The 24,905-nt window shown below is 61.7% G+C and overlaps 2 protein-coding genes across 2 annotated transcripts; one reads left to right on the forward strand and one right to left on the reverse strand.

The window, feature by feature from the left end:
* Positions 1-2,074: 2,074 nt before the first annotated feature.
* Positions 2,075-7,642, reverse strand: DDX51 (DEAD-box helicase 51). Its single transcript, XM_067701275.1, is given in 15 exon segments — positions 2,075-3,001; positions 3,225-3,359; positions 3,439-3,502; positions 3,616-3,717; positions 3,907-4,023; positions 4,105-4,220; positions 4,298-4,496; positions 4,627-4,772; positions 4,842-4,950; positions 5,115-5,221; positions 5,316-5,387; positions 5,498-5,643; positions 5,959-6,109; positions 7,096-7,302; positions 7,304-7,642. Coding segments are annotated over 15 exon segments (2,037 nt in total). The 3' UTR covers positions 2,075-2,974.
* Positions 7,643-7,648: 6 nt separating this feature from the next.
* NOC4L (nucleolar complex associated 4 homolog) lies at positions 7,649-13,330 on the forward strand. The gene is made up of 15 exons (XM_067701276.1): positions 7,649-7,910; positions 8,239-8,359; positions 8,852-8,958; positions 9,225-9,332; positions 9,501-9,650; positions 9,735-9,834; positions 9,915-9,949; positions 10,269-10,319; positions 10,400-10,511; positions 10,659-10,719; positions 10,860-10,970; positions 11,132-11,292; positions 11,382-11,464; positions 11,752-11,865; positions 11,952-13,330. The coding sequence occupies exons 1-15, from the start codon at positions 7,794-7,796 to the stop codon at positions 12,069-12,071; spliced, it is 1,551 nt and encodes a 516-aa protein (XP_067557377.1). The 5' UTR covers positions 7,649-7,793; the 3' UTR covers positions 12,072-13,330.
* Positions 13,331-24,905: the final 11,575 nt, after the last annotated feature.

A 24,905-nucleotide genomic window follows, 5' to 3' on the forward strand; every position in this document is an offset into this window, starting at 1 on the left:
GGCACAGTCTAGACTGCTCTTCAGCAGGAGGGAGCCTTCGCTGCACCAGAGAGCGGCACCTCCCCTCCAGCCTTCTGAGAGGCAGCACCTGGGGCCTTCCTGGGTGACGAGACCTGCAGGTGCCTCGCTCCCCATCCTTGCCCCGCGTGCCCAGGGGGGCGAGGGCAGCAGAATGGTTGCACCAAGGCCACGCTGTCATCTGCGTGCCTTGGTGCTCGTGGGCCGGCCTGGCCGAGGGGTCCCCCCAGGAGGGCCGAACAGCCATCCCAGGGCCGTCGGACGACCAGCACAGCTGCTGGACCGCTGGGTCCCGGCCCGGCCCTGCTCAGTCCTAACCCTGATCAGTTCTAACCCTCGGGGGATGCAGTTCCGGGGTCTGAGATCCCCCTGGAGCCTTTGTGAGCTCAGTTCCTGCCAGCACAGAGCATCTGTGCCCACCCTGCTGTGTGCGCGGTGGCAGCAGGAATGCCTGCGAGGCTGGTCTGCCACGTTCGCGCCCCCTTCACTCTCTGCTTCTTATTTCTCCCAGTTTTATTGAGATATCATTGACGTACAGCACTGTATACGTCTAAGGTGTGCAGCATAATGACCTGACTTACACATCATGGAGTGATTATCACAGTAAGTTTAACGAACGTCCGCCATCGCACACAGATAGAACATTAAATAGAAAAAAAATGTTTTCCTTGTGGTGAGAACTCAGGATTTACTCTTAACAGCTCTCATACACGTCATGTGTAACCTACAGCAGTGTTATATTTGTCATGTTGTACATTACATTCCTAATACTTATTTATCTAATAAAGGGAAGTTTGTACCTTTCGACCATCTCACCCAATCCCCCTGCTTCTGGTAATGACAAACCTGATCTCTCTCTGAGTTTGTTCTGCAGTATGAATGATTGGCTTAGACGCTGTTAACTCCTGCTACTTCGCTTTTCTCTGAAGTCGTCTTCTTTTCCAGATAAATGCCCAGCAAGTCGCTGTTGAAACCCAACAGCAAAGTGACCTGCACACCGCAGCCTGCCTTGAAGACACCACTACCGCCCGTCTCCCAGATGCCCAAGGCCCCAGAGACCCAGCAGGTGCAGGGGAGGCCCTGTATCTCCAAGTTCAAAGTGAAGGGCGAAAGCAGGCAATGTCGTTTCCGCCTGGTGGTCACTTTGCTACTCCTGGGCCCCCCCTCCCGGAAGTGAGGGGCAGGAAGGCTCGGGACAGGCCACAGCCGAGGTGCTTCTGCTCAGTCTCCCGCGGCAGCAGCAGCGCCTGCGGTGCCCCCATGAGTGGCTGCATGCTCCCAGCCCCCAGCCTCCACTTCAACCTCTTCCTGGAACCCGTGGGCAGGCTCGGGGCCTCCGCACACGCTGCAGCTTCTCTCCTGTCCCCACGCGCCCGGCCACTCCGCAATGCTCAGTAAAGGTGACATCGGAATTCTTTGTTCTGCTGGCAATTATCAGTATTACGAAACTTCTAAAAGCTCAGCCGTTGTCTTCAGTCACCTGCCTGGGCCTCTTCCCGTCTTCTGACACAAGCGTGACTGAATGTAAAAGAAAAAGCAGGCTGAGGAGGCAATCTGGTATTTCCAGCAATCCTATCACCCAGGGGCACGTGTGTTCACTATTTTTTTAAATTTTATTTATTTATTTAAAAAAATTAATTTACTTACTTATTTTTGGCTGCATTGGGTCTTCATTGCTGCACGGGGGCTTTCTCTAGTTGCGACAAGCGGGGGCTACTCTTTGTTGCGGTGCGCGGGCTTCTCATTGCAGTGGCTTCTCTTGTTGCGGAGCACGGGCTCTAGGCACACAGGATTCGGTAGTTGTGGCTCGCGGGCTCTAGAGCACAGGCTCAGCAGTTGTGGCACACAGGCTCAGTAGTTGTGGCTCGTGGGCTCTAGAGCACAGGCTCGGTAGTTGTGGCTCGTGGGCTCTAGAATGCAGGCTCGGTAGTTGTGGCACCCGGGCTTTGTTGCTCTGCGGCATGTGGGATCTTCCCGGACCAGGGTTTGAACCTGTGTCCCCTGCATTGGTGGGCAGATTCCTAACCACTGCGTCACCAGGGAAGAAGTCCGTATGTGTTTTTAAACAGATGCTTTATTGAGATACAATCCACAGACTGGGAAGCCGCCTCTCAGAGGCTGTGCATGGCTGTGCCGCCCCCCGGGTCCCGTGCGAAGCCTGGACTGAAATGTGAGCGGGTTCGGTATGCAGGGTGCGTTTACAGCCCCGAGAGGTCCGGGCTGGTGCGACCCGAGTCCTGGTCCGCGTGCTCTCCCGTAAGCTGCCCACTCTGCCCCATGACGTCCACTCGGGCGACAGCGAGCACACGGGACGCCAGGACTCATGGTGGTGATTCTGCCAACACAAGGAGCTGCGGTTCATTCCCATTAAGGCTCTGTCAACACGTGACTCTTGGAAACGAAGCTTTCTCAGAGACGGCGGTCAGTGCTCTGAAACCTGTTTCCTGGACACTCGTCTCACACACGCGATGACTAATCGTGAAGTACAGCCACGATGACCTCGCAGCGCATCCTCCGGTCTCTGTGACGCCTTGCGGGGAACGGCTACTTAGCAGCCGGCCGTTCACCCCAACAGCGAGGGACTCAGGGCCACCTCTCCCACGCAGGGTGGTGGCTTACGCTGTTAGAAGAACTGAATTCCTGAAGGTACCTCAAGGCTGATCCCCAATTTACAGCCTAACGCGTGGCAGACGCCACCCCGTCAGCTCCGGGGGAGTGTAAACAGTTTCACTGGAGACTTGCTTCCAGAAAGACCACCCGACAGGGAGCTGACCTTGTGCCCCCTGGAAGGTCTCAGGCCTGGGCCGGAGCCTTGTGTCCAGGGCAGCAGCGTGCTTGGGGACCGAGGCTCGCTCAGCTGAGGAATCCCCGTCTCCTGCTCGTGCGTCCAGCAACCGGTGCTCGGGATGTTTCCAGAAAGGAGGCGGCTCCCCCACCACGAGGGCAGAGCCCCGGCCTAGGCTGCCTTCTGCCTCTGCTCCTCCTGCGGGGGTGGCGGGGGTGGCAGTTGGCAGGGGTTGGCAGGCGCCACCCGCCGCTCACTCCTTGCGGCCGGCCCCGCCCTCCACCCCCGAGGGCAGAGACACCCCATGCCCACACCCGCTCGGAAAGCCAGTTCGGTGCCGGACCCCTCCGGGCCGTGGGGCCCCCTGCCGTCTCCTCCCTCCACCTCGGCTGTCCCAAGACGAGCCCCCGTGGCGCCTCACCCTGACGGCCCTCTCCAGCTGGGACAGGGCCTCCTGGTACCGTGGGACCAGCGGCTGCAGGAGCTCACTGGGGGCGTCGTGCCGCTCCAGCCTGGGCACCCCGCCTTCCCTGAGCATCCGGACGAACCTCCTCTCCTGCGGGGAAGGAGCACGTGAGGGGAAGAGGCTCCCGCCCCGCCCGGGCCCCACCTCGGGCTGAGACCCCCAGGCTGACCTGCACCTCAAGGAGCAGCGTGAAGGCCTGTCCGGATTTTCCGGCGCGGGCGGTTCTTCCAACCCTGAAACGGAGCACAGCCTCCTCCAGAGCTGTGGCCCCCAGCCCCTGAGGGCTGTTGGGACCAGGCTTTCTCCACAAGCCACCCCCTCCCCAGACCCAAGGCCAGTCCCGCACCGGTGCACGTAGGTCCGCAGGTACTGGGGGGCGTCGTAGTTCACCACCAGCTGCACGCCCTGCACGTCGATGCCGCGGGCCGTGGCGTCGGTGCTGATGAGGCTGGCAGGACACAAGGAGCCACGGGCCCTGCCTGAGGCCGGGAGCAGGGACACACGCCTCTTCCCGCCCTGCTGGGGACCCCGCCACGGAGCTGGGGAGGGCCCGAGGCACCCTTCAGGAACCCAGGCTGACGCCGGAGCGAGCGCCCTCCCCAGAGCAGGACCCCGGCCTGTCTTCCCAGGTACTCACAGCTGGATCTTCCCCTGCTGAAAGCGCTTCAAGATCAGCTTCCTAGCGCCAGGCCCGTAGCGGGAGGAGAAGTCGGCCACGCGCACGCCCCCGAAAGCCTGGACTAGCAGGAACAGCCTGGGCGGGAGAGGCCAGAGCCGGGTGGGCTGGGGGAACCACCTCCTCTCTCCTCCAGTCCCTGCACCACGCGGGCCTCACCTGTGGGAGTTCTCACGGGAGTTGGTGAAACACAGAACCCTTGAGAGATTCATCTCCAGGATCAAGTGCAGGACGACCAACGGCTTGAGACGGAGGCTGCAGGGCACGTAGCGATGCTGCGGGGGACGGCGTGAGGTTGGCCACAGCCCGGTGCCTAGACGCGCCCCCTCCCCCCTCCAAGTGCCCTGCTCACCGTGAGCCCCGCAGGGAAGGTATACTTCCCGCCCAAGTCCCCGGCCACGTCCACGTCAGGGTCTCTGAGGCCCCCGTGCACCGACCCCGTGGAAAAGAGCCGGGGCCGGTAGAGGCCGAGCTGCTGCAGCTTTTCGGGGTTCTGGGTCAGAGTGGCTGAGAAGAGTAGTTTCTGCAGTGGCATCTGGGGGCAGCAGACGCTGGAAAGGGAGGGCACGCTGGGAAAGCAGCACCCCAGCCTGGTGGGAGAGCGTCTCAGACGGGGGACAGCGGAGGGGACCAGCTCAGGGCGGCCCCACTGGGCGCAGAGCAGAGTGCAGGGCCTGGTACCTGGCTGCAGTCACAGCCCGGGGCTGTGTTCTCTGGAGCAGAGCAAAGGAATCCCTACTGCCCTCACTGGGAAAGGCCGCGGCCACCACCCGCGGCAGCCAGGCCTGGTGCATGCTGTCTATCACACGGTCGGCCTCATCGATGACCTGCGGGGCGGGGGGGCCGTGGTCAGCTTCGGGTCTGGGCCCGGGCCTCCCTCCACGTGGGCCACCTACCAGGAAGCGGAGATGCTGGAGGCTGAATCCTGGGGTCTGCTCGACGTGGTCTACCAGGCGGCCAGGGGTGGCCACCACGATGTCTGCCAGGCAGCGGAAGCCGTCTGCTCTGTGGAGCGGAGAGTGGCTCAGGAGGGCCGCCCTGCACTGACCACCCCCCCGACGTGGGGACCCTGTGGACGGCAGCGCTCTGCTCCCCGGGGCCAGATGGCTACGATGCGGCTGCAGAGCGAGCCCACCTCTCGGAGGAGCCCACAGACCGGAGGAACCTACGTGTCCTGCACGAGACTCTCCTGCTCCTTGGCCAGTGACTTCTGCCCGGTGACCAGGGCGACCCGAAGAGGAGTGGCATCTGTGTAGACGCTGAACACTTTGCTCACCTGGAGGAAAAGCAGCCATGAACAGCGCGACCCGAGGCCCCGCGCTGCAGTGACGAAGCCCCCGGCTCTGACCTCCAGGCATGGGCCCACGTACCTGCTGGGCCAGCTCCTTGGTCGGCAGCACAACCAGGGCCCGAACCTGGCACACGGCTCGCCGTAGCAGGGCCTGCGGGGTAGACAGCCGCCGCGTCAGCCCGCCCCCCGCGTCCGCCCGCGCCCGCGTCAGCCGCTCCTGCCTGCAGACCCGCCTGGAGGGCGAGGGCTCTCTGCGCTCACCTGCACCACGGGGATGACGAAGGCCAGTGTCTTCCCACTGCCCGTTGGGGCAGACACACAGAGGTCGCTAGGCCGGTAGCCGCCTCTGCTTACCAGAAACCCGTTGGCTGCGCTCTCCAGGAGAGCGGGAATCACTGCTGCCTGCACTGGACAAGGAACGGCGAGACGCACGTCACATCGGTGCAGGGACACCCAGTACCAGCACAGGCACCAGAGACGGCCGCCTCCCTGTCTGTGACCTCTGGGCTGGGCTCTCGCTCAAGGTCCGCACCAGAGCCTCCCGGAGTGCTGAGAGGCTGGAGGTGCCGAGGCCAGGACCACACCTGCCACCGGACGTGTGCACAGGCTGCCTGTGTGGACAGCTGCTGAGCGAAGGCCTTGCCCGGTTCTGGGAGAAGATGCTCTGGAAGGAAACCCTGCTCCCACCGCCACCCCACCCCACCTGCGCAGGGCAGGGGCACCTGGAAAGTAGGACGAGATGCCCTGAGCCCGCAGCCTCTTCCGCAGGTCCGGGTGGACTTCCGGGATATCCTCAATAGGCACCAGGCCTTCGGTGACACTCTTTCCAACGCAGCTTGGCTCAGCCAGCCATGCTGGCAGGAAAGGCTGGACCTATCACAGAGGGAAAGAGAAAGAGATGCGGTGAACGCTCCCAAACCCGCCAGGCCAGCAGAGCAGGGCCCCATGAGCCAAGCCCTCAAGACACTCAGGCTGAAGAGGCCGCAGGAAAGAGACAAGCTTTCTAGCTTCTCCTAGACCGCCCACGTCTCACTCTCCGTGAAGCCTTTAAAAGGCGTGAAAAATACATACCAGAAAGCGCCACTCCCTGAGACAGACCACCCAGGGGCACCTTCGCACCTAGTAACACCCGTGCCCCAATGACATCTGTGCTCCGGACTACACCCGCAAGGTGCCCGTGACCTGTTTGCTATCACTGGTTCTGCACCAACCGTACAAACCCTCTGTCGTTTTACACAACAAACTCATTGCTACCTCAGGCCCTTTGCCCCAACTCGGCCCTCTCCCTGGCACACACCCCCCTGCCCCCACCACACCTTAACCAGGCTGATCCCTGTCTTCTGATTCCAACTCAAAGTGGATCTCCCCAAGGGCACTCTGCCCAGCCTCTCTTATTCTTCATGAGGACGATCACGCTCCAGACATCCTTTAACTCACGTATTCGACTACTGAAATCTTATGCTGACATAAATCTGCTACTCGCCCAGGAACCTGGTAGGATCTCTCATTTTGTTCGCTAGATTGGTGAGCACAGTGGAAGCTCCTTAAATGTACACCAAGGAAGCGAAGCTGTTTAGAGAGATCTCTGTGACAGCAGCACGGAAACCAAGTCAACCCGCTGGTTTCGGAAAAGAAAGAGAACTCTTACAATTGAAAGTAGAAGTGCCGAGTTTGCACAGGATTCAAACCGTAAACGAGGATGCTAAGACATCAGCAGTCGGCCGGCTCAGGTGTTCACTCACCGAACACAAACCATACACCCATCAGGCGAAAGCACCGTCCTCCAAGCCGTCCCACGAACACAAGCCGCGGTAACGACAGCCACCCCAGCGCTGCAGCCTCCCCCCCGGGCCGCTCACCTTTGGCGCCTTGCTCCTCCCGAAGCCCCCGAGCACCAGGGCGTGGGCTGGGGGACCAGAAGCCTCTTCGGGGGGCGGTCCGCCCTGGCCCTCCGGCGACCCCGCGGCTTCGGCGCCCACGCTGTTCCCCGCCGGCGCCTCCTCGCTGCTCTCTGCGCGGCAGAAACGGGGGCGGGGCGGCGCGTCAGCCCCACGCGGTCCCGAGTCCCAGGGCCCCGCCCCGCGAGGCCCTACCTGCGCCCGCGTCCTCATCCTCGTCGTCCGCCTTCCGCCGCTTGCAGGGAGGTGCGTGCGGGCTCCGCGGCGCCCCGCCGCTCTTGCGCCTCCGCGTTCTGCGCGGCCGCCGTCGCCGCTTCCCCGCCGCCTGAGCGGTCTGCGCGGCCTCCGCGGGCTCCGAGGGTTCTTGCTGCGGCGGCTGCTTCTGCAGCTCCCGCTCTCGGGCCCGGCACCGCAGCCGCTCCAGCAGCGCGCGAGCCCGGCCGTCCGCCTCGGCCTCCGCCCCGGCCGCCTCGGGGCCCGCGTACCGCGCAACGTGGAAGAGCGCCATGCCACCCGCCGCGCGCCAGTCCGGCCCGACGCGCCACGATGACGAGGGGGCGGGGCGCGACGTCATCAGGCGCCGGCGGTGACGTCAGTGGCGCGCCGGGAGGCGGAGCCGGTGGGCGGCTGAGTTGGTCTCTGCCGCGTGGGGTGGCGGCATGGAAGGGGAAGCCGGCCCTGGGGGCGCGCGCCGGGCGCTGGGCCGCCTGGTGGAGGCGGTGCTGGCAAACCGAGGCAAGGCCAACACCGTGTTCGACATCCTGGCCGTGCTGCAGGTGGGGGCCCGTGGGGAGCGGCGGGGGTCGCGGCCGGGTCCCGGGGTTGGAGACCAGAATGGGGGCCTTCTCGGGCTCTGACGAGGTGGGGCTTGGGTTCGGAATGCGGCAGCTAATTGCAAAGCGGAGTTCAAGACTTTTCTGGGGGTATTCTCCAGTCTCGCAGGGCTCCCAGGTTGGAGGGTCGGGTGCGGGGTTTGGCAGAGGTGGGATGGGAGGGTCACGCGGGCTCAGGGGTGGGGTGGGGTGGGGCTGGGGTCCTGGTCGGGAAAGGGGGCAGGGGCCACAGCTTCAGGCGGGGCACCCCGCGACCGGCATCTCCCCGCAGTCTGAGGACCAGGAGGAGGTCCACGAAGCGGTGCGTGCATGCAGCCGACTTTTCGGGGCCCTGCTGGCCCGCGGAGAGCTGTTTGTGGGCCAGCTGCCCTCTGAGGAGATGGTCATGGCAGGTCAGTGTCCAGGAGGGCCTGGTCTCTGACAAGGTTAGAGGGGGATCTTGCTAACATGGGATGAGCCCCCCCCCCGCCCCAGAACTCCATCATAGGCCATGCGGGTCGGTGGGATCGGGAGATTGTGTTTGGGGGAAGGGGTGGGTAATAGGGGCGTTGAAGCCAGGTGTAAGTAAAGGTTGGGTGGGGTGGAACTGTTGGTCCTGTTTTGCGCCTCTTGTGGGATTTGATGATGCGTATAGTTGACTGTTAATTCCATGGAGGCTTAGAGTTCTGTGGCTCAGGCCTTGGCACGTCTGGGTCTTGGGGTGAAAGGAGAGAGGATCCTGCCTGGGGGAACGTGCTGGTCCTGCCCCAGGTCTGGAACCACAGTGACTCGTTTTTCACTCATTCCTCGGCTGGGCTGAGTAGAGAGCAGGGGGAGGGTGGGGCTGGGTCCCGTCTGGCGTGTGCGGGCGTCGGTGTGGGCTGACTGCCCTGCCCCACCTGCAGGGTCCCGGGGGGCCACTCGCAAGTACAGGGTGTGGATGCGGCACCGGTACCACAGCTGCTGCAACCGCCTGGGGGAGCTCTTGGCTCGCTCCTCCTTTCGGATCAAGGTGAGTCTGGGCCGCTAGCCTTGCTTGCCCGCGCAGGGGTCTGCGAGGGGTCTGGGGCCGTGGCTGCAGGTGCCGGTCCAGGTGAGGGTGCTGTCTCCTTCTGTGGCTGGTTCCTCTGGGTGTGGCTGCGTCCGTCCTGTCTCCTGATTCTCACAGGAGCTTTATCTTGCGGGTGTTCAGGCCTGAGGGCCGGGGGAGCTCTGTGGGCCTGTCTGCAGGGGTGACGTGTGGCGGGCGCCTCGCGGTCCCTTTGCCATCCCTCCTAGGAGCTGGCCCTCAGCACCCTCATGAAGTTCGTGCAGCTGGAGGGCGAACACCCCCTGGAGAAGCCCAAGTGGGAAGGCAACTATCTGTTCCCCTACCAGCTCTTCAAGGTGAGGCCCAGGCTGCCCACTTGCGGGTCTCCCCGGCTGCCTGTGGGTTGTGGGGTTTGGGGGGCCTCTGGAAGCCCTCCCCAGACTCTGCTATGTGAGCTCCACACCTGGGCCGCCTGTCCTGGGGGTCAGAGAGGTGCTCACCACCTTGTTCCCCCTCCCCTGCAGTCGGTGGTAGGAGGCCTGCTCTCTCCAGAAGAGGACCGCTCCCTGTTGCTCTGTCAGTTCCGGGAGTACCTGGAACACGACGACATCCGCTACCACACGATGCAGGCCGCGGCGGACGCTGTGGCCCGGGCCACTGATGGGCGCCCTGAGGTGAGCCGCCTGGGTCCGGGGAGGATGGGGCCAGGGGGGTGACGGGCACGCGGCGTCCAGGTGCTCAGGCCAGGTCTGCGGCAGGTGCCCCTCGCTTTTTGGAACAACGCCTTCACGCTGCTGTCCTCCGTGAGCCTGCCCCGCCAGGAGAGCGCCCCCCCCAGCTTCTACGTGAAGCACGCGGGTAAGCGCTGGGGCTGGGAGGGCGGGAGGGCAGGGCCCCGGCCTTCTCCCATGTCGGGTGATCCCTCGCTTTATCTGCAGAGCTCTCGGACAAGTGGAAGGTCGTTCATCTGAGGGTGAGACGCTCTGGGTGGGTGGTGGTTTCCCTGGGAATCCCCCGGTCCTGGGCTAGCGCCCCCTTCCTGGCCTTGTCAGCCACCGGGGTCACAGGAGGCCCCGAGGGCCCAGGCACGGTTCCCGGAGGTCAGAGGCGGCCTGCCCAGACCTCTCTGGGGCTGAGTGTCACTGCCAGGGCGGCTGTGAACACAGGGCCTGTGGCCGAGAGGGAGGTGTTCTCTCGCTGGGGTTTCTTAGTTCCTGGCTCCGTAGCGGAGGCAGGAGGAGAGTGGGCACGACTGGGAGCGTGGGCACGCCCACCCTGCCGCCTCCCCACAGGAGCACAGGAAGGCCTTCCAGCAGATGTGGCTCGGCTTCCTCAAGCACCAGGTAGGGGTGGGGGAGGGACCCCGGGGCTGGGCTCCAGCAGGCGGGGCGGGCCGCACCGACCTGACTGCTGCTTCCGGCAGCTGCCTCTCCGCATCTGCAAGAAGGTGCTGGTGATCATGCATGACTCCATCCTGCCTCACCTGGCGCAGCCCAGCCTCATGATCGACTTCCTCGCCCGCGCCTGTGACGTCGGTGAGCAGGGAGCGCCTGGTGGGCCCCGGAGCCGGGAGCAGCGGGACCAGGGCGGCGGCGGTGGGGGGGGGCTCTGCAGCCCCGGGCCAGGCAGCCGGCGGGGGTGTGCCGTCAGGTTGGGCTCCACGGCTGCGCGTCTGTCTGCAGGTGGAGCCGTCAGCCTCCTGGCTTTGAACGGACTTTTCATCCTGATTCATAAGCACAACCTGTGAGTGTTCGCCTCGGGGTCTGAGGGCTTTTCAGCTCTGCCCGTTCATCCGTGACGTTCATCCGTGACCCCGACCGGGATTCCTGATCTGTTTGTGGCTCTGCCCCGACACGTGCTCCGTCACTCACCTCCCCCGCCAGGGAGTACCCTGACTTCTACCGGAAGCTGTATGGCTTGCTCGACCCGTCTGTCTTCCACGTCAAGTACCGGGCGCGCTTCTTCCACCTGGCTGACCTCTTCCTGTCGTCCTCGTGAGTGGGGGCGGGGCTGGGGACACCTGGCCTGGCTCAGAGCCGCATTGCTGCCTGGGCCCCGCCCATCCCTGTGGGGCTGCGGGCCCGCAGGCCAGGACGGGAGCTGGGGGCTGGCACGGAGGGGTGGAGTCTTACGCCTCCCCCCCCCACCCCCCCAGGCATCTGCCCGCCTACCTGGTGGCTGCCTTCACCAAGCGCCTGGCCCGCCTGGCCCTGACAGCGCCCCCCGAGGCTCTACTCACGGTCCTGCCCTTTATCTGCAACCTGCTTCGCAGACACCCAGCCTGCCGCGTCCTCGTGCACCGCCCCAGGGGCCCTGGTGAGTGTGGCCGGAGCCCCTGGGAGGCCTGGCCAAGAGGCCAGCACGTGGGTGCAGGTGGCAGACTGGAGCCTGGGTCTCGTTCCTAGAGCTGGACGCCGACCCCTATGACCCCCAAGAGGAGGACCCTGCCCGGAGCCGAGCCCTGGAGAGCTCCCTGTGGGAGCTGCAGGTGAGGGCGCCCTGCCTGCCGGTCACTCCCTGGGCTTCCTGGAGCCGCCCCACCTGGGCGCTCCCCCTCGGCCTCCCACCCAGCCCCACCTGCACGCCCCTGCCAGCATCTCTTCCAGGTCCCCAAGGATCCCACCTTGCCTTGTCACTTCGCTCACCCAGGGGAGCCTTTGCCTCCGTCTGTCCTGTCCCTGGCCTGCGGAGGTGGTGGGATGGTCCCCTGCTCAGTGCGTCCTGTGCCCCTCGCTTTGCCCACGAGGGGCGGTGACATCCCACGTGCCTCTCCAGGCCCTCCAGCAGCATTACCACCCCGAGGTGTCCAAGGCCGCCAGCGCCATTAACCAGGCACTGTCCGAAGCCGAGGTCAGCATCGCGCCGCTTCTGGAGCTCACCGCCTTCCAGGTGAGGCTGTGAGGCGGGCCGGGCGCTGGGCAGTGAGGGCCGTGCAGCACGGGGCGCCTGACCGGCCGCCTGTCCCCGCCCCGCAGATATTCGAGCAGGACCTGCAGAAAAAAGGGCCCGAGCCAGTGCCATTGGAGTTCATCCCGGCCCAGGGCCTGCTGGGCCGGCGGGGCGACCTCTGTGCCCAGCACTTCACGCTGAGCTGACCCTGCGCGCCCCGCTGCCCCCGACAGATGGTCTTGTGGGAAAGCTGCTGGGGGGTGCTGGTGGGCGGGGGTCTCGGGAGGTGCAGGTCCTTCACCTGTGCCCCTGGGGCTGGGGTCAGAGTGCCGTCCACCTGCCGCCCCTCCACCCGCCTACCCTGCTGGCCTCACCGGAGGGTGCTGCTCGGGGCCCTCCCTTCCCTGCGGCCTGGTGGGGAGGGGCGAGGTGGGGTATGGGGGGCGCTGCAGGGCAGCCCCTGCTTCCAGGGCCTCAAGTTACAAGCGCGCCGGGTCGTGGCTTTTGTCGGCCCCCGCGATTCCCCCCCAAGACGCGCCAGGCTCTCTGCATCGCTGTGCTTCCTGACACGGGGCGGCTGTGAGAGCCTGTCTGCTGCAGTTAGACTGTGACGTGGGAGTGACGGGGTGGCTCTGTGCCCCGGTCAGTCTCGGCGGGGAGCACAGAGAGGGGCACGAGCTCTCTGTGCCTGGCCAGGCCCTACTGAGGTCACCTTTGTCCCCAGAAGCACAGTGAGTCCGGGGGTGAGCGTCTGCCCCATCGAGGGGTTACAGGCGGGGCTGGTTCATTCCTCCATCCCCTGAGCGGAGTGGGCCAGCAGCCCGATTGTTTCCACGGTTATCTTTTAGAGGTTTCTTTTGTGCCAAAGGTGGCGGGTTTTCCGGCTCTGGTAGTGACCCCGTTTCCTTTAAAAAACCCACTTGGTCCGGCACACGCCTGGAGCCGGCCCACGGTTGGCAGGGGCTGGTGGGGGCACGGGGTGGGGCAGCCCACAGGGAGATAAGACACCTCGCTGCCCTCCGCCTCCTGTGCCCCACTCCTGGCCTCGCCCTGCCCCTCCCCCCGGGGAGCAGGGTGGGAGCTCGTGGTGGGCACCCTGGAGTCACAGCAGGGAAGGGTTCCGCCAGTCTGGTGTCCAGGTACCCCCCACCGGCCCGGGGTCCCAGTGCACCCTGCTGGTAGCAGCACACCACGTGGCCCCGGTGCCCTTCACCCGTCTTCCCACGTCTGTTACTGAGCTGGAAACCGCCTTGTCCCTGGGGCGCAGGGCTTGCCTGGAGCGGGGGGCGGGGGTGGGCGGTCTTGAGAGAGCCGGGCCGTCTGGCACCAGGAGTGTCCAGTGGGCCAGAGGCCGCCGTGCCTTGTGTGGGGATGCCAGGGGGCAGTGCTGGACGGCCTGAGGCCTCCCGCTTTTCTTGAAAAATGCCACTGTATAAAAAAATTTACAAACTACAAAACACTTGAACGGTCTCTCTTGGTCTTGTCTGCATTCGGCGTCCTGCGCTCCCGTAGGTCCTGGCTGTGGCCCGTAGCCGCGCTGGTGCCCGGGCAGCTGCACTCTGCCGTGTTTGCCCTCCGGCAGGTCCCCATTTCCTGTCCTCTGGCCCTGGTTGTCCGTGGGGGAAGAGGGGTGAGAGTGCCCCTCCCAGCAGCTGTGAGGTTGGCTGGGAGGCCGCGTGGTGGGTTGGAGGTAAGAACTGAACGGGGGGACTGGGGCCACCGCTGGGGCTCTGCCTGTCCTTCAGGAGCCCGAGGGGTGGCCGGGACAGCCTCCGGGGCACATGGGGCTGACTGCAGGGCTCCTGGCTCCAGGGGAGGTACAAGCTCAGACTTTCAAGGGCTTTGGAACCACCTGGGATCAAGGAAGATGTCTACGTGGGCGGGCGGAGGGAGGGAAGGGCCTCGGGCAGGTGTACCTGAGGGCGGAGGACATAGCGGCTCCCTGGTCTGTACCAGGAGACCATCCTGAGCCGCTTGTGAGCAACCCACCTCTGAGCCCAGAGACAAGAATGCAGGCGCTTAGAAAGAGTAAACGTTTGTATGTTTAAAAAGAAGAAAAGACAGGCACCAGCGAACCCGCGACTGGCAGCCTCAGCCCGCCAGCGGCTCCCTGGGAGGAGGACGAAGGGGAAGCCCGCTGCCTTTCCTTAACTACAGCCCCGCCCCGGGTTGTCTGGCCTTTGTAAGTTACAAAGCGGCACGCGCCTAACTAGGAGCTCAAGTGAGAGGGCAGCAGTGTGGGGAGATGAGGAAGCCTGCTCGCTCCCCAGCCCCGTAACCCACCCTCTCCTCTGCTGCCACTTCGCCCGCACAGACCCTCATGCTTCCCGCGCCGGGGAAGAGGCCAGGTGCACCTGCCCAAAGCCTCCCTCCACCTGCCCACGTAGACGTTTTGTTTGTGGCGCTGGGGACGCTGTTGTTTCCTAGGTCCAGTTTTTACAAATTGCTTAAAAAAAGATTTCAGACACAATGAATACCTTTTTAGCTTAAGTATGCCCCGTTTGATATTTGAGATGCACTAAATTTTAAAAGTTAAAGTGAAATCCACAAAACATCAAACTAACCACTGTCAAATGCGTGATTCAGGGACTTCCCTGGTGGCACAGTGGTTAAGAATCCACCTGCCACGCAGGGGACACGGGTTCGAGCCCTGGTCTGGGAAGGTCCCACATGCCACAGAGCAACTAAGCCCGTGCGCCACAACTACTGAGCCTGTGCTCTAGAGCCCGCGATCCACAGCTACTGAGCCCGTGCACCACAACTACTGAGGCTGCACTCCAGAGCCCGCGAGCCACAACTACCGAAGCCCGTGTGCCTAGAGCCTGTGCTTTGCAACAAGAGAAGCCACTGCAATGAAGACCAGTGCAGCCAAAAATAGATAAAATAAATTTATAAAAATGCATGAGTCAGTGGCATTTGTGCATCCATGATATGTGACTGTTGCCTGTGTATAGTTCTAGAACTTTCTGTCGCCCGTGAATGGTGTGTATCCTGACCTCTCCTGTTTCAAGAGGAGGCCCATGTCCATGGGAAGGTGTCTGGAGGCCAGAAGTCCCCATAGGCATGCTCGGGGCCCCATGGAGTGGGCTCTGCCGTCTTCTTCCTCCAAGGCCAGGTGGCCACTCGGAGCTGGGTCAGCCCCAGGCCTCCAGCAGGAATCGGAAACCTGAGTGGACGCGCAGAGCCAGGACCCTCGGGCGGCAGCACCTGGGCTGGGGTCTATAGGAGGGAGGTCCACGCATTCTGGACTGCCAGCCTGCCATGCCCGCCCCCGGGAGTCTGGCATCTGGTGGGGGATTTAACCTGGTTGAAATTGAGGGCTGGCCTTTGTCCGGCTCCAGGAGGGACCCGAGGCCCCGGGCGTCCTGATGGGAGTGCCGTCTGTGGGGCCGCGGCCCGTCAGAGTCCCCGATGGGGGTCACGGCGGGGCTTTGGGCTGAGTGGCATCCGCTCCCCCTCCGGAGGGGCTGGACACTGGGGGCAGCCACGTGGGTCCCACAGCCCCGGTAAAATCGGGACGCTGAGGCGGGGAGCCCCTGGCTGGCAGCACCCCGTGTGTGTGCTGTCACACGTCAGGGCCCACGGGGAAGACACCGGACGCTCGTGGTCGGGGATCTCCGGGGTCTGTCCTGTGCCTTCCCTTGGCCGGGGTACTTCACGCCCCCTCGCTGCAGTGAACCAGGACCGTGAGCACAGAGCCCTGAGGGGGCTCGGGTAGTCCTCCCGGGGGGTTGTCCAACCCGAGGGGATCTCAGGGGCCTTGGACTTGTAGTTGGTGTCAGGGTGGGGATGGTCTTGAGTGCCTGATGTTGGAGGGCCCCTGAGAAAGAGAGTCCCTGCACCTGCCACCCCGCCAAGCAGTAAGGGGGTTGATACCCCGCTATGAGGAGGGTCCGGGGCAGGCCGGGAGGCACCTCCAGAGTAGAAAGGTTGGCGGACGGTCTTGGACGGGGCGTCCAGGATCGCCAGGGGCAGCAGGGCAGGCGGGAGCCTCACGGAGGGGAAGAGGGTCTCTCGGGGTGCCAGTGAGGACAGGTAGTACCTTGCGTGCCAGGGGGCCGCCGAGTCCTTCCCAAGTGCCTTGAGTCCAGGCTCCTCGCAAGGAGCCCCGCCGTGGGTGTGCCTGCCCAGACGGCCCGGGCCCTGCCTCCCTGCCTCATTCGCTCAGGGTGACGGTGGTTTCCCTGCTGCCCATCTCAGGGCAGCCTGCCCTCCTCCTGACTCAAACGCTGCTTCTCTGTTCCCGGCACATACACCTGTCCCGACCCCACCGGGGAAAGGGGGGACCCTGAGCAGCAGAGACCTCATTTCTGCCGCATCCGGAGCCGGAGCTTGAAGTAGAGTTTCAACCCCGCGGCAGAAACACAGGGACGCGCTGTTTCCTGCACGACCCGTGATCCTGCCTCTCGAGTTACTGAGACCCAGTGAGCCAGGGACATGGGGGACCCCTTCCTGCATCTGCGGCGGGCCCCCGCTGACTACCCCGCTGCACGATGCCATGGCTCCAGGGCTGTCGGGTCCAGGGTTTCAGAAAAGCTTGGAGGGAGGGCGGGGGTGGCCCGATGTTGGGGGGGCGCTGCCTGCTGTGTGCCCGGGGCGCCGTCCCCTGGTCCTGCTGCACAAACAGGCCAGCCCTGTCTGTCCCTCTGTCCCTCTGTCTCCCTGTCTGTCTCTCTGTCTCCCTCCAGGAGACGAATGGGGCTGTTGGATGATTAAGTCACAGTCACACGCGTAATGAGGAACGTATCACGAGACGCGGAGAACACTCTCCAGCGATAGGAGTGCTCAAGCATTTAACGGGCATGTAGCAAGTAAGCTGCAGAGAACCGGATGTCTGAGGGGTGCCTCCTGAAACAGCCAGGGCGTAGACCTTGGGGAATGTGCGCCCCCACCAGGGCTTTCCCGCTGGGCTGGGGGCACGGGGTGGGGGGCAGCAGCTGGCCCCTAGCACTGAGCCGCCCTCCTCCGTGGGGCATCCTCCGTTAATGGAAGCCTCCCGGGGCCCCACCCCTGCTCCCAGCTGATCACGGCCTGGTGAGGTCACGGCCTCAGTGCCCACCGGCTGGTGCCCCGCTCTGTGCTCAGGAAAGTTGCCCAGCCCCTCCAGGCCTCGGTCCTCTCATCCACAAAGTGGGCGCTTCCAGGGGCTGTGGCTGCGTAGGAAATCAGTCCAAAACTTAGAGGCATGAAACCACTACAACGTCGATCTCGCTCCTGAGCCTGCAGCCTGCACAGGGCTTGCGGGGGGACAGCTGGTCTCTGCTCTCCTCGCAGGAGCTGGGGCGGCTGGGACGTCGGGGCTGAGCTCCCTGAGGTCTGGGCTGTTCTAGGTCAGAGCCGGAGCCATTGAGGTCGTTGAGTACGGCGTGTCGAGGTCAGAGGAGGCCTGGACCACTGGCATTGCTTGAGGCTTAAAGGCCTGCCGAGACAGATGTGCTAAAATAGGGCAAAATGTTTCTTCTCCACACAGTTCATTTGTGCTCATTATAAAGACCTCAGTTACTATAGAGATGGACGTCGGTGGGAAGGGAAAGCCGCACATGGAGGACCTGTGAGGCTCTGCAGTGATCAAGGAGATTCCCAGGAGACTGCTCTGGGAGATGGGCACTGCCCGGGGGGGCAGCCACGAGGCTCTGGAAAGCCCAGAGGGTGGCCAGGGGCAGCAGCTCACCTCTGCTGTAGAAAGCCGCCAGGACAGCGCGGACGTGAACGCTGTGTGCCTATAAAACTCTCTACAAAGTCGGGGTCAGATCCGGCCTGCGGGCCACAGCTTGCCCACCCCTGGTCTAGCGACCTTCCTGGTCTGTCTGTCTGTCTCTGGGTCTTCTTTGGTGGACATGACCAAGAGCTATGCAAACAGTTCTTGTCCACGGAATGAACTTGGTCTGTAGGAGGGACGGTGGTGTCCCCCCCGCAGGTGGAAGGGGGCAGCTTTGCATCAGTTTGGGGGATTCACTTCAGTTCTCCCGGTAGGCCTGCTCTCGGGTCCCCCCAGGAACAGTTTGAAGTTTTATCAGCTGTTTCATTAGTTAACGGTTAAATCGACTCTCTGATACGCGTCCATTTGTATCTGTAGGTGAGTTATGCTTTCTCCCTTTTACAGAAACTGACCATTAATAGTCCCCGGGATTGGGCTTCCCTGGTGGTGCAGTGGTTAAGAATCCACCTGCCAGTGCAGGGGACACAGGTTCGAGCCCTGGTCCGGGAAGATCCCACGTGCCGCGGAGCAACTAAGCCCGTGCACCACAACTACTGAGCCTGTGCTCTAGAGCCCATGAGCCACAACTACCAAGTCCACATGCCACAACTACTGAGCCCGCGCGCCTAGAGCCCGTGCTCCGCAACAAGAGAAGCCACCGCAATGAAAAGCCCACGCACTGCAACAAAGAGTAGCCCCCGCTCGCTGCAACTAGAGAAAGCCCATGTGCAGCAGCGAAGACCCGATGCAGCCAAAAATAAATAAATAAATAAATTTAAATCTATTTAGAAAACAGTCCCCGGGACCCCAGTCCCAGACACGACCGTGGTTGCCAGCTTGGTGCATATCTGCCCTCTCCCCAGCATCCCTTTAATGAAAAATCCCAGCATCACATCACAGGGCTCGTGCGCCCCAGCCACCCGTCTGCCTCGGAAACATGACGACACAGTGTGTGCATGTGGCATTCTCGCTGACTGGCCGCCCCGCATGTCCCCTGAGCTGCGATGTATTGAATTGTCATCGAATGTCTGTCATTGAAGTATTGATTCCCACTTTCTTTTTTTTTTTTTTTTTTTTTTTTTTTTTTTTTGCGGTACGCAGGCCTCTCACTGTTGTGGCCTCTCCCGTTGCGGAGCACAGGCTCCGGACGCGCAGGCTCAGCGGCCATGGCTCACGGGCCCAGCCGCTCCGCGGCACGTGGGATCTTCCCAGACCGGGGCACGAACCCGTGTCCCCTGCATCGGCAGGCGGACTCTCAACCACTGTGCCACCAGGGAAGGCCCCCCCTTTCTTTTCTGACCCGTGAGGAATTTGTTTGAATTTCTGAGAGGCCGTTACTAATTTCTAGGGTTACTGGACACAACAGATTCCTGGGAAGTGGATTAAATATTAAACGTGTGGTCAGGTGTTCTCCCGGGAGAATGTGACAGTGTCTGTGCTGTGACACCTTCTGTATCCCTCCCTCTGCATCCTCGCCACCCCAGAAGCTGCAGAGGCTGCCGCTGAACCAGTCTCAGTTGGGGGGCAGAGGGGAGGGATGGTCCCGAGTGGCAGGGCCTCTCCTTGGCGCCCACCCCCATTTAGCGGAGGCAGACAGGTGAGCATTTGCCTGGAAATCTGGGTCCCTTGCCAGAAGAAGGAGCCCCTGGCCCTGCTCCCCGTGCTGTGGCCCGTTCTCTGCCTGGCCTGTCTCTCGGGCAAAGCACTTCAGCGCTGCTCCCCTCCCCGCATGATGCTGGCTGGGATCTGGAGGCCCATCGCAAGCTGTGTGATGGGGCCTCCAGGAGAGCCTCCCCAGGCAGGGTGCAGCCCTGACAGTCTCTGGGACGATGTGTGCATTTCCCCGCAGGCCTCCTGTCCCTCCCCTTACTGTTCCTGTGAAACAAACCGCCCCAAACTCGGTGGCAAGAAGCAGCATTTTACTATGTTCCCAAGTTCTCTGGGTCAGGAATTCAGAGGCAGGGCCCCCTGGGATGGCTCATGTCGCTCCACAGTGTCTGGGGCCCCAGCGGGCCGGTGGGGGCCTGGCGGTGATTCGAGGGCAGGGCCGGGTCCTTTGGAGGCAGCTGGACTCCCAGGGCTGGTTCTGTGGCTCTGGGGGCCTCGGGCCTGTGGATTCCACGGAGCGGCCAGGGCTCTGAGAGCAGGTAGACGCTGCGTGGCCTTTAATGACCCTGCTTCAGAAGTCACCCAGGGCCACCGGCTGTGCTCCCAGCCTCGAGGGAGGGAACACGGACCTCACCTCTGAACTGGAAGGCTGTCAAACCGCGGAGCCTCCGCTGGCCCCGGGCTGGGGGGAGGGAAGGTCCTTCCTCTTCAGGCATGGGGAGGAGGTTGTGCATGGAGGGAGACGCTGACCTGGCTCTACCACTGTGGGCAAGTGACGTGGCCTGGCTAGGCCTCAGGGTCCCCACCTGTAAAGTGGTAACAAGAACACACGTCCCGTGGGGAATGACGAGGGGTACATGGAGAATTGGGGGAATTAGTGTCCTGGGGCCACGTAACAAACACCACAAACTCCAAGGCTTAAAACAAGAGTAATTGGGATTCCCTGGTGGTCCAGTGGTTAAGAATCCACCTTCCAAGGCAGGGGACGTGGGTTCAATCCCTAGTGAGGGAACTAAGTTGCCGCAGGACAGCTAAGCCCGCACGCCGCAGCTCTTGAGCCCATGCACTCTGGAGCACCACAATGAGAGAGAGCAGCCTGCGCACCGCCACTAAGATCCCGCTGCAGAGGCTTGTGGGAGGTGCCCCCTCCCTTTCTGACCCGCAAGAAGCCTTCCTGCGCATGTGCAGACAGGGCAGTTTCCCTGACCTCGGGAGGGGTCGTCTTATCTGTTTATTCCAGCAGAGCTCAGCTTCTGCCACCAGCTTTGTCCTTGGAGCGTCTGGGTGAGAACAGAGCTCAGTGGTCCTCCACTGGGTGAACCCAGCTGTCCAGCGCGGGGCCCGTCCATCTCCTGCGTCACCCTGAGGCTCTAGGGGAGGAGCCTCCCTGCTTCCCCTGCCTCCCCTGCCTCCCCAGCCTCTGGTGCTGCCGGTGCCCCTGGTGTCCTGGGCTGGTAGCCGGCCTCTCCATCCTCGGCCAGCGCAAGGGTGACGGTGGGGCAGGATGCTGGGCCGCAGGGACACGCTTTCAGACATCTGGGCTTTGCGGCACTGGGTAAATTCTTACACGTCCAAGAAGCGATGAGGTTATGTGTTGGTTGTTGTTGAGGGACTGGGAGCTGGGGGCCTGCTGAGTGTTCCAGACAAAGGGATGGATGAGTGAAATGTGGTGGGCACAGTGGCGGGGACCAGACACGCATACAGCAACGTGGAAACATGGTGACAGGCAGGGTTTGATGAGAAAAAGGAGGGGAAACAGATTGAGATGTGGAAACACAATACCACTGGCGTGACTGGAAAACACACACAAAACAATCCTACACGTTTTGCAAGGATACGTGTCTATTTAAAGATAAATATCAGACCTGCTGGAGAGGGGGCACCTGGGGAGGGGGCACCTGGAGGGGGGCACCTGGAGAGGGGGCACCTGGAGAGGGGGCACCTGGAGGGGGGCACCTGGGGAGGGGGCACCTGGGGAGGGAGCACCTGGAGGGGGCACCTGGAGGGGGGCATCTGGAGAGGGGACATCTGGGGAGGGGGCACCTGGGGAGGGGGCACCTGGAGGGGGGCACCTGGAGGGGGGCACCTGGAGAGGGGACACCTGGGAAGGGGACACCTGGGAAGGGGGCACCTGGAGAGGGGGCACCTGGGGAGGGGGCACCTGGGGAGGGGGCACCTGGAGGGGGGCATCTGGAGAGGGGGCATCTGGGGAGGGGGCACCTGGGGAGGGGGACACCTGGGGAGGGGGGCACCTGGAGAGGGCGGCACCTGGAGAGGGGGCACCTGGGGAGGGGGCACCTGGGGAGGGGGCACCTGGAGGGGGGCACCTGGAGGGGGGCATCTGGAGAGGGGGCACCTGGGGAGGGGGCACCTGGGGAGGGGGACACCTGGGGAGGGGGGCACCTGGGGAGGGGGCATCTGGGGAGGGGGACACCTGGAGAGGGGGCACCTGGGGAGGAGGTGGGGGGGGAGGTGCAGAAGAGTGAAGTCAACAGAAGTTGCCCAGACCATGATGACGCGTCTCACAGTGAACATCTGATAAACACCTTTGCGCTCGTGGTAATGAGGCCCCAGTAACAAGAGGAGTGTCTTCCTGGGCTCGAGGCCACACCCGAGCTTCTCAGGGAGCGGGGACCGCTTCCCACCCCTGGTTCTCAAAGTGGGGTCCCTGGAGCCGTGCCAGCAGCACCTGGGAACTTGCTAGAAACGCCAATTATTAGTATTAGTACGAGTACTTTAAAGCACTTTTTATTGTGATAAGAACTCTGAACGTGAGAGCTATACTCTTCACACGTGTCTTCAGTGCTGAGGAGTCTGGTCAAGCAACCTCTGTCCACTTTTCTGTTTAACTTTGTTGGTTTGTAGATGTTCTTTACACACATTTTGGCTGTGGTTCTTCGTTATATGTATTAAAATATCTTTTGCCCTAAAAACCAAGAAAAGAAATGCAAATTCTGGCCTTGCGTGGCTTGGAAGCTCCAAGGGTGGGGTGGCCTCATTCTCACACAGGCCCCCAGCGTGAGCAGCAGTGGTTTAGAGGCACCAGCGTGCTGGGGGCCCCCGCCCCGGGCTAGCAGGGGGCCTCTGGGCGCCGCCATGGGGCCTGTCTCGGGTGGCACCTGAAGTTGCGGTGCAGAGTCTGTTAAGAGGCATCGCTTTGCCTACTGGCTGCAGTGGGGCAGACGTAGACCTGCTCTTACTGTAAGAAGCACAGCGTTTCCTAAAGCCCTTACGCTTCCCTTGCGGGGTGGACCCGGAATTAAATGAGAGCACGTCCTGAGGGGGCTGCGGACGGAGAGGACTGGACACGTCTGGCTGCAGGTGGGGGGCGGGCAGCCGAGTGGTAAGGGTGCGGTCAGGGCCCCCGAGCCAGACCTGAGGCTTTCAGGTCTGCCTTTGAGGAGCAAGGTGGGCTCTCGGGTCTGGAGGGTCCTGCTGCCCGTCTCCCCTGGCAGGGGCGTGGCTCTCCCAGAGGGTGTCGTCGCTCCCTCCCGCAGGCCTGAGCTTTCCTGGGATGAGTTGGGCCCTGCACGGAACTGCAGGTGGGCGCCAGTCAGGGACCCAGGATGGGTTGCCTGGACCCCTGCCCAGCAGGCGGCCCGGCTGATGCACAGCTGCCCATGGGCCCAAAGGTGGCTTTTGAGGTCCCTTCAGCCCAGCAGAGACCCCTGGGCCCTCACTCAACTCATCCGTGATTTAAGAGAGAATCGTTTTGGGACTTCTCTGGGGGTCCAGTGGTTAAGACTCTGTGCTCCCAATGCAGGGGGCCAGGGTTCTGTCCCCAGTCAGGGAACTAGATCCCACATGCCTGCCACAGCTAAAGGATCCTGCACGTGGCAACGCAGATCCTGCATGCCGCAAGTAAGACGCAGCACCGCCAAATAATATAAATAAATATTTTTTAAAAACACAAAGAAATAATCAGTTCTTGACATAGAATATTATCCTATTATAGAATAACTATAGAAATTATAATTATAACTAAGTATAACTCAATTATTTTAAATGAGTAACATAGTTATTAATTATATTACTATATAATCATTAATTATAACTATATAATTAATAGATACTAATTATGATAAATTGTATAGTTTTAGTTGTAATCACTATGTAATTAATAATAAATCATTATTTAAATAATTTCTATTATTTATACTAACAATTAAATGAAATTATTAATATAATCACTATAGATATTAATTATAACCACAATTATAATTATGAGAAGCGGCAGAATATTATTTTCTTGTTATAGATAGAGCAGAAAAGCAAATCTAAGACGTGACTCTCTCCTTCAACTCGCCTCTGTACTCCTCGTGGGTCCCACTTGCAGCCTGTGCCTCTCGCAGGGGCTGAGCCAGCCTGACCCCGGCTCTGGGCCTCCCGTCCACAGGGAGCCTGCCAGCCCAGCTGGTGCAGAGGGCTCGCACAGGGCCCCTGTCCCCCGCCTTCAGGAGGCCCCTCCGCTGGCCTGGGTGTCCTGGCTTTGCCTGATGACCCGGGCGTCCCACCCAGGCTGAGAACAGACGCCTGTCCCCAGCAGACGTCCCCGGAGATGTAAGGTTTATCCCCTCAGCACTTCTCATTTGTTTCTCCATAACATTAATTTCTCCGTCCCCAGGAGCTCTCTCTCACCATCCGGGAGGGCTCCTCTGGGCAGAGTGTGTGTCGGACGAAGCGATCTCTGCAGCTTCTGCGTCGCCCCACTTCCCTCCTCGGGCCCGCCGGCTCAGGGTTGCCAGCGCCTCGAGCAGCCCTCTTGTCTCAGGGGCTGGGGCTGGGGGGCTCCGAGGAGAACACCACCATGTGTCTGGGCCTTCCCGCCCTCGGCCCCCTCTGCCCGCTTTCAGCAGGGAATGGGGTGTCCAAACGCTGATCAGGACGTGTCTCTTGTCGTCCTGGAAGTGTGGGCTCTAAGGAAGCTCAGCTTGACCCCTGAGATGGCTGGTTTTAGGTGTCCCCTCAGCCGGGCCACAGGGACGCCCAGAGAGCTGGTAACGTGTTATTTCTGGGAGGGCCTGTGAGGGTGTTCCCTTGAATCAGTGGATAAAGAGATCCACCTTCTCCAGTGGCGGGGGCGCATCATCCAGTCCACGGAAGGGCCGAGTAGAGCAAAAAGGGAGAACAAGGGCTAATTTGCTTTTTCTGCATGAGCTGGGACAGCCATGTTCTCCCGCCCCCTGCCAGTGGCTCCGCCGACTTCAGTTCAGCCTCGGGACTTGGACTGAACGACACGTGCTTTCCTAGGCCTCCAGCTTGCAGGTCCTGGGACTCCTCAGCTTCCATTGTGCCAGTCCCTCATAAGTCTCTTCTATCTGCTTATCCATCTATCTATCGTCTATTCATCTATCTATCTATCTATCATCTATCTACCTACCATCTATCTATCATCTATCTATCTATCATCTATCTACCTACCATCTATCTATCATCTATCATCTATCTACCTACCATCTATCTATCTATCATCTATCTACCTACCATCTATCTATCATCTATCATCTATCTATCTATCATCTATCTACCTACCATCTATCTATCATCTATCTATCTATCTATCTATCATCTATCTATCTATCATCTATCTACCTACCATCTATCTATCTATCTACCTACCATCTATCTATCATCTATCTATCTATCTATCATCTATCTATCTATCTATCATCTATCTACCTACCATCTATCTATCATCTATCTATCTATCATCTATCTACCTACCATCTATCTA

This window comes from Pseudorca crassidens, chromosome 12 (genome assembly GCF_039906515.1).
Source record: "Pseudorca crassidens isolate mPseCra1 chromosome 12, mPseCra1.hap1, whole genome shotgun sequence".
In the NCBI taxonomy this organism is placed as follows: Eukaryota; Metazoa; Chordata; class Mammalia; order Artiodactyla; family Delphinidae; genus Pseudorca; species Pseudorca crassidens.